This window comes from Dasypus novemcinctus, chromosome 5 (assembly GCF_030445035.2).
Source record: "Dasypus novemcinctus isolate mDasNov1 chromosome 5, mDasNov1.1.hap2, whole genome shotgun sequence".
Lineage (NCBI taxonomy): Eukaryota > Metazoa > Chordata > Mammalia > Cingulata > Dasypodidae > Dasypus > Dasypus novemcinctus.
In genome coordinates this window covers 10,079,189-10,087,592 of record NC_080677.1, presented here as the reverse complement: position 1 = coordinate 10,087,592, position 8,404 = coordinate 10,079,189, and the positions used below count along the sequence as shown (strand labels likewise).

The following is an 8,404-nucleotide window of genomic DNA, read 5'->3' as shown; positions in this document are numbered from 1 at the left end:
CTCCATGAACTTGCTTCGTCTGCATAGTTCAATCATCTAGTAGTTACCCCCTTGCCCTCTTTCACTCAGGTCCGTGCATCTTGCAGCCTGGCTCAGATCTCTGTTGCCTCCTATGGCCAAGTCTATTCCACTGTGTCAACCACATTTTGTTTATCCGCTCCTCTGCTCCTAGACACTTGGCGGTTGGGTTGCACAGCCACCTTTCGGCCATTTGTGAAGAGTGCTGCTGTGAACAGCCGTATACAGGTATCTGCTGGTCCCTGTGTTCAGTTCTTAGAAACGGGGCAGCCAGGTCATATGGTCATTCCATGTTGAACTTTTCGAGGAACAGCCAAACTGATTTCCACAGTGGCGGTCCCATGTCTTACTCCTGTCTTTCTCACTTCCTTCATGGCAGCTGTATTCAAGGAAGTGCGTTCAGTCTTTTCTGTGCTGGACCTGTCTCCCTGCTCATAGCTCGAGGTAACCCTCCAGGAGCCTGGAGAGTCACAACAGCTGTCTGTAGACCTCTCTCCCTAGCTGGGCACCCCCGGACCTCCCAAGCACCCCCTAATCAACTCACCACGTCCACTCTCCCATGCACTATTTCTGTGGCTGTAAAAAGTGAATGTGGCTCACCTGGCCACCCAGTCACTCATTCAGGCAGAGGAACTGGAGGCGGTTGCCCAGAGCTGGACATTTGAAGAAAGGGCTCAAGTGGATGGAAGAGCCTTTGCAAAACTAAGTCAACCCACCAAGCACCATGACCACCTGCCTTGGCTCACCTCCTCCTTAGCCCCGTGGATGGAAACATCCTGATTGAAAGTATTTCTTCAGTATTTCCTTCAGCCTTGCCAGTCTCATGCCAGTGCTAGGGCCTGTGCTAAAGTACCACAGTTGCCAGAACCTGCCTCCTGGTTCAACTTGCTCCCACATGACCCTGTATTGCTGCCTGGTCCCTCCATGTAGCTAAGGCTCCCTCAGAGGAGACCTCAAACTTTCTATCTTCTGTCCTTGTACTACTTCCTCTCTCCTCTGCTCCCAAAGAGCTAGGCATAGAGCAGACAGATCAGAAAGTGCATGCTGGGAGAAATGAAATGTAACACTTTGTGTTTTCCATATTGTGAAGATGTACCCCAGAGAAACATGTTCTTACACAGTCCAACCCTGTGGGTGTGCACCCATTGTACATAGGACTTTAAAATTTCCCCTCTCCCCCACCCTCAACCCCTGTTATCTGCTGTGTCCATTCACCATGTGTTCTTCTGTGTCTGCTTTCATTCTTGTCAGGTGGCACAGGCAATCTGTTTTCCTTTTTGTTGTGTCATCTTGCTGTGTCAGCTCTCCATGTGTGCAGTGCCATTCCTGGGCAGGCTGCACTTTTTCGCACGGGGTAGCTCCCCTTGCAGGGCACATTCCTTGTGCGGGGGGATACCCCTATGCGGAGGCATCCCTGCATGGCATGGCACTCCTTGTATGTGGCAGGACTGCACGTGGGCCAGCTCACCACACAGGTCAGGAGGCCCTGGGTACCGGACCCTGGACCCTCCATATGGTAGGTGGACGCTCTATCAGTTGAGCCATGCCCACTTCCCCATAGGACCTCTTGATGCAGCTGCTTCAGTTAAGGGGTGGCCCAGCCCAATCATGAGGGGTCTCAGTCCTATTACTGGAGTCCTGGACAGCAGGATGAAACTCAGAAAGCCAAAGCAAGCAAGAAGCCAAAGGTCAATGGAAAGGAGAGGCCAGGAGGTGCTGCCATGTGCACAGCCACGTGACAGGCACCGAGGGCCAAGGAATGCTGCAGCCAGCCCAGAGGGTAGTCCTTGCAAAGAAAGCATCGCCTTAACCATGGCTTGGACTTTTCCCAGCCTCAAAACTGTAAGCTAATCAAGTCCCCTTGTTTAAGCCATTCCTTTGGGTAGTCACTTGAACAGCCAAGGAAACTAAAACAAGTATCTTCATGTTAAAATAAACTGAGTCATCACAAAGGGAGAAAAAGCACAACAGTGAAGATCTGCCTTGGCACTTGAAAACCTGATTCTAAATCTCAGAGGTGAAATTCCCCAGAGCCAAGACAAGTAGGAAGAAAACAGGAGTGGTGTGTGCCCTCCGGGGACTAAGACGCATAAAGCTTGTGCCGTGCTGGGTTTGTCACTTGTTGTACCCAGCTAACACAGAGCACAAACGAGAGCCCAGAAGCAAACCCCAGCTCATTGCTTTTTGGGCCCCTCGTATCTTGAGTGAAGGCACGGCCCAGCAGGAGGGGAAGAGTGGCCTATTCGAGAAGTACTGGGAAGACTGTCATTCTGCGTGGAGATAAATGGCCTGCAGTACATACACAAATACCAGCAGACTGAAACTTAAATATATTGTAATCAAATTTAAGAGAAAAGTTTTGTGTTATCCAGTTAGGAAGGAATCATCTAAGTGCTGTTGGAATCCTCATCCTTTGAATAAGCAAGACCACCACGCCACACAAATTTCCAAGAACGCCCTCCAGCTGAGAAGCATGGCTTTGGCGGCCCTCAGGATGAAGCCTGATCCCCCAGAATGGCGTTCAAGGGCGTCGTCCCTCCCCAAAGCTTCCCCACCTTGACCTCCAGCACCCCCCAGCCGCTTCCAGCCCACGTGCTTCTCAGGGCCTCATGCACCATTGCCCAGGCTTCTCCTTGCCCAGAACTCCCCTCCCTGTTCTCCCTGCCTGGCTGTTCCCTCTGCCCCTGCTAGCAGAGAGCAGCAGTTTGGGTGGCCCAGGTGCATCCCCCATCTCTCTGCCATGTGGCCCAGGACCCCAGCAAGGCAGGGCCTCTACCAGCTGCCCTGCCCCGGGACAGGCGGGCTCCGGCTCAGGGCAAGGCTGGGCCAGCTCACCTGCCCGAGGTGTACCTGCCAGCTAGCCCCACCCGCTGCTCCCCAGCTGCTGAGCTCCCCCAGCATCCTGGAATTCACCCGCAAAATGTCATCACCCTGCCCTACCTGCAAGCTCAGGCTCTTCCTTGGCTTCCCTAGATACCTGGGGTGCTGTCTTACACCGGTGGGGTGCCCCAGGGGCGGCACTGTGGGAACTCACTTCACCTCTCCACCTGCTCCTTTCCCTTAGACCAGAAGGGAAAATCCACATATTTGGTGGGTCAACGGTAGGCTGATGACACGGTGGGTGACATTCCAATGATGGTACTTTTTTTCGTCTCCCACACTGCTCCCCCCAAGCTTTGGGCTCTGATTCCTCCTGCTCCCCAGAACCATGAGCAGCTCCTTCCCCGAGGGGACTAAATCCCCAACCCCAGACCCCACCAGGTGCTTTGCCCTCAAGACCCGGAACCCGCCAGAAGCACCCACCTCTTAGGCTCCTGAGGACGAGGAGCCGAGGGCGCGGGCCCGCGAGCTTGGCCTCCTGATGGAGATGGGCCTCGGCGGGCGCGCAGGTCCAAGCGTGGGCGCAGCCCCTCCCCAGCCCTGCCCCTCCCCCAGGCCCGCGCTTCCCAGCCCAGGGCGTGGGCCCCTCCCAGCCAGGCAAGGCCGGGTGCAGCTTAGGGTCACTCCGGTGGCAGCCTCGCCCCTTTGCCTTGGGCACAGACCTCCTGGGAAGCTTCTGCCCCTAGTTGAGGTGGCCCCGGGGCTGTGGGAAACCAGGGCCAGTCAGCGTTTCCAGTGTAGATATTTTTTAAGGCAGCGGCCTCCTTTCTAGTCCCACGTTTCTGAGGGTTTAAAGGACCAAGGGCCCAGACAGTCCCGGGACATGCTTGCCCCACCTCTTGCCCTTCAGCTGGGGAGGGGACTGGGGGCCTCTTGGCTCGAGCATCGCCTCTGTGTCCTGACGTGTCTCCCAGGACGGGTCCCCGTCCCTCAGCAGATGAGGAAATGGGGCTCAGACAAGCAAAGTGACCTGCCCAAGACCACCGTGGAGCTGGGCAGTGGCGGCTGCAGGGCACGGAGCGGGGCCAGCACCCCTTTCCTCAAGTACTGCAATGGGCGGGCGCGCCCCGGCCCCCTCCCCGGCCTCCCTGCTCGGTGGCTGCTCCGAGAACCACCTTCACAGCCGAGGGACCAGGTCTCTGCAGAAGGTGCAGCGAGGGCCCCTGCTCCAGAGCCTGGCGACGGTCGTGAGCTGGGGCGACAGGAAGGCCTGCAGGGGAGGCTGGCCTCTGCCGGGGGCCGCGCCCTCAGTCGTCGTCTTGCACTGTCAGCTCGTGCTGCGTGGCCTCCTCGATGTCCTGAAGCAGGCGGAACTCCCACTGCCGCACCTGTTCCACCTGCAGAGAGGAAGGGCACAGGTAAGGCGGCCAGGGGGGCCCTTGTCCCTGCTGGCCTCCACCGTGCAGGCTGGAGCGCTGCTCGGGAAGGAAGGCCCCGCCAGCTCTGCGGGCTTGGAAGGGCCCACATGCAGCCCTCGGGCCGCCTGGTGGAGCCAGGAGAGCAGCAGAGCCAGCCCCTCTGGGAAGACCCTCGGGGCAGCCTCTGCCCATGGCCCTGCAGTCTGGACAGGATCCAAGACAAGTGCTCCCTGGGGGACTGCGGCAGCTTGGCAAATGGTGCAGGTGCCAGGTTGGATCCCCAGGGTGAGTGGGGGGGGGGGGTGGAGAGCAGGCCCAACCTTCCCCAGCACTCCCCAAAGCTTCCAGCGGGCCCAGCCTTCAGCAGCGCTCCCCAGAGCTCACGCGGGCCCAGCCTTCACCAGTGCTCCCCCCAAGCACCGCTGAGATGTGCAAACATAGACGCTCCATCCGAGGGGCAAAAAGGAGTGGAAGGGGACCCACAGAGCCCTGCAGGCTGGAATGGGGAGCAGGGAGGACTGAAACCCAGAATCCTGGGACCTGGGAGCTGCAGGGACCCCAGCTGGGGACCTGAGGGGGACGGTTTGTAGGAAGAACAGTAAATGCTTGCAGCCCTCCCAGGGAGGGGCTATGGCCCCTTCCAGCACAGGCAGGGGCTGGGCCTCAGAAGTGGCTGGGCCGGGGCCCACTGTCAGGCAGGCCGTGCAGGGAGTGCAGATCCACCCAGCCCTCGGCGGGTTCGTGCGTGGGCCACAGCCTCGGGAGGAGGGCCGTCACCCACTGGGACAGCCCCCGCCAGGCCGCCTGGTCTCCGGAGGGCCGGGCCCAGCTGGGTGGTGGGGTGCTGTCCTAGTGGCAGGAGGGCTTTGTGAACATCTGTCCCCAACAGCGAGGCCTGCAGGCCCCTTCTCTTTCCCAGGCCCCAGGATCCTCCAACCAGGCAGTGGGCAGGGAAATCCACCTGCTGCAGGAACTGATGAGCCCTGAGGATGCATGCAGCCACGTGGACGTCACGTGGTGAAGAGGCAGCCCCTACAGGTGCCCCTCAGGGCTCCGAGGGCTTTGCAGCACCCTGCGCTCAGATACGAGAGGATGGCACAGCCCGAGGGCACGACAGGTACAGGAGAAACCGCCAGAAAAACCCCCTCCATGATCAGTACTCTCAGAAAGAGAGGACAGGACAAGGACACAAGGGTGTAGAGATACGAGAAGGAACTTTCGGAGAAGAGAGCATTCCCGGAAGATAAAGTCACCATGCAGTGACCTTGGAAGATAAGGTAGAGCAATTCTAAAAAGTGAAATAAAAAGGTAGGATGGGAGATACAAAAAAACCCAGGAGACTTATCCAGGATGCTCAGCATGTACCTGCCAGAAACTACAGAGAGAAGAGGGAAAACGGAGCCTGGAGAGAAAGAAACAAGCACGACTTCCCAGAAGTGAAGGGGCCTCTGGACCACCCGGCTCACAGACAAGCCTGTGTGGACAAAACACTGTCGTCGTGGAACTCGACAGCTCCAAGAATAAAAAGAGCATCCCGTGAGAGGCTGGGGTGCAGTGGGGTTCAGACGGAATAAGTTATACTGACGGGAGAGAGAAAACAGTGGTAAAATGCCTCAATAGTCTGAGGAGAGCTCCCCAACCTAGCAGTCAAGTGTGAAAGGAAAAGAAGACAGGCGCCCTTCCAGGAAGCTTCTAGAAGGCAAGATCTTTCTGAATGAGGGAATAAACTGACCTAAGGCCTCAGAGGCTGTGTGGACCCCAGGGGAACACGGCCTTCCATGTAGCCCTGCGGGTGTGCGAGGGTGTGGCCCCTGTGAGGAGGAGCTTCTGACGAGGCCCCTTCCAGAAGGCCCAGCTGGGCGAGGAGGGGTCTCCCTGCTGCTAACAGAGGCCTCTGCGAGAGAACGGAATCAGAGAGAGAGAGAAAGCCACAGAGGCAAGAAGCTAATCCACGGAGCCCGGAGGAGACGGGCGCGGCTCGCAGAGCCCACGGCCGGGCTTCCAGGAAAAAGCACCGTCGGATGAGCCCCTGATTTGGACTTTCTTGTAGCCTCCGAATGGTGAGCCAAGCCAACCCACTGCACGGTATCTGCTTGACCAGCCCAGGAACTAAGAGAGAGGCTGGTGCCCAGGGAAGAGGGAAAGGTCTCCCGACAGGCACCCTGAGGCCAGGAGGGCCACTCGAGGCAGGAGGGTGGGGCTCTTGGAGGTCCGTAAGAAAGAAAGATGAGAACAGGAAACAAGGAAAGCGGGTCGGCCTTGGACGCACGTCCACCTGCCCCTACTTCGTTCCTAGTCACACTGTTTTTTGAATGGCCCGAAGAGAGCAACTGGCGATTGTGAGCTCAGCACCGTGGGGCCTGGGAGACAGGGGGAGGCCCGGCCGGCCCAGCCCCCCCGGGAACCTGCTGCCACGGCGGAGGCTGCAGGGCGTTCTCCCTGAACCCCGCCAGCTTGAGGGGACACAGCCTCGGGGGAGCCGAGGTCCCCGCTGCGGGCCCTGCTCTGTGGGTCCCCTGGCGTGGGGAGGGTTCAGGAGCCCCCACGGATGGTCGTGAGGGTGGGGCCAACCTCATCCCAAGGATGCCATTCCCAACCCGGCTCTCCGATGTGCAGAACCTTTCACCACCCTCCTCCTCTCCAACCTTCAGGACAGCTCGAGGGGGCAGTGGAGCAGCCAGCAGACAGGGCTGGGGGAGGCGGGCATCCACCGCCGAGGTCCACGCCAGTTATTTATGGCCCGGGACGCCACGTGGGACCTTGCCTGCCACCCCCACGCTCCTGCTAAGGCCCTGGAGCCGTGTGTGACAGCTCAAAGCCGGGGAGCCGCCCGCGCCCACCGCCCATCTTGCCAGGCCCGCACCTGGGCAGCCCACCCCACGCAGGGGGCGTGGGGATTAAGGCGAGGCGCTCACGGCCCGTGCCTGCGTCCTGCCCACGTGCCCCTGGACGGGCCAGCTACCATCCCCGCGGTGCTGATCTGCAAAGCGCGGGGCACGTCGGGCCGCGGGGCACTGGGCACGGATGGGTGCCCGGCACCTGCCAAGCCCCACCGGCGTGGCCCTCGCGGAACAGGCCGCCTCCGGGGCCGGGGTGAGGAGAACGGCTCGTGGGGCTGGGAGCGGGGCCTACCACAGCTGCCGCCTTCTTCGGGTCTCTCCTCCTCCTCCTGGCCGGGTTGGGAATCCCGGGCAACCCGGCATTTCTGGGCCAGCTCCACGCCGGGGGATCCTCTCCCGCCTGGCGCTGTGTGGCTTCGGGGGCCGCGACGGGTGGGCCCTGGCCCGGAGCCGCGTGCTCCGAGTCGGGCTCCAGCTGGGACTCCCCGGAGGCCGCGACGGTGGAAAGCCTCCTCGCTCTGAATTCGGCCTTGATGCTCGCCCCGCGCAGCCGGCATGGGAGGTCCGGAAGAGCCTCGGCAGGCCTCGGGGACCCCCCAGGGGGCTCCCCGTCACTGAGGTAGGAAATCTCCCCCAGGGGCCACGGGCTGTGGCTCAGGCGGCCCCCGGCAGGGGTGCTGTGCTGGACGAGCGTCCCCGGGGAAGGCCCCCTCACGGCCAGCGCGGAGTCCTCCTCGTCAGACAGGCTCTCCCCGGGGACCTGGGGGGGAAGGCACAGGGGAGCAGCTGCGTGAGAGGGCTGGGCGGGTCCCTCGGTGTCACCTGCACCGCCACCCCCGGCGGAGGGCGTGGGCGACATCGAGGGGTGGCACCAGCCAAGCCCAAGCCTGGTGCTCGTGCTGGGCCAGCCTTGGCGCCGCCGCCGTCTGTCACGGTTCTAAGCATCGGTCAGAAAACGTGCAGGGTTTTAAAGAAAGGACTGAAGAACGTGAGGTTTAGGTTAGAGAAATTCGAGGAAAATACTGCAAAGATTTTTCAATTACATACTATTCATTAGACCGTAACATTTTTTTTTGGAACTGCGGACAAATGTTGCAGTTTTTGTACCCAAATGAGTGAATGGTTGATGGGCAGGCAGCCTCATGCTGAGGCTAGCAGGAAGTGGTGAGGGATTTCCTGGAAAAATGCCTTAAAATGCAAACCCTGAGCCCAATTATGGATTGCAGCCCTTCAACTGTGGCCGATTTTTTTTCTTCCTGATTAACCCCCTCCTAGCCCTGCTACTCACCATCTTATATCACATTAGAC

The 8,404-nt window shown here is 59.8% G+C and overlaps 1 protein-coding gene across 1 annotated transcript; it reads right to left on the bottom strand.

Moving 5' to 3' along the window:
* Positions 1-2,342: 2,342 nt before the first annotated feature.
* CCDC201 (coiled-coil domain containing 201) lies at positions 2,343-8,149 on the bottom strand. Its single transcript, XM_058297930.2, has 2 exons — positions 7,389-8,149; positions 2,343-4,235 (listed from the first exon to the last, which is right to left on the bottom strand). Exons 1-2 carry the CDS (start codon positions 7,953-7,955, stop codon positions 4,146-4,148), a joined length of 657 nt encoding a protein of 218 aa, XP_058153913.1. The 5' UTR covers positions 7,956-8,149; the 3' UTR covers positions 2,343-4,145.
* Between the last annotated feature and the right edge of the window lie 255 nt (positions 8,150-8,404).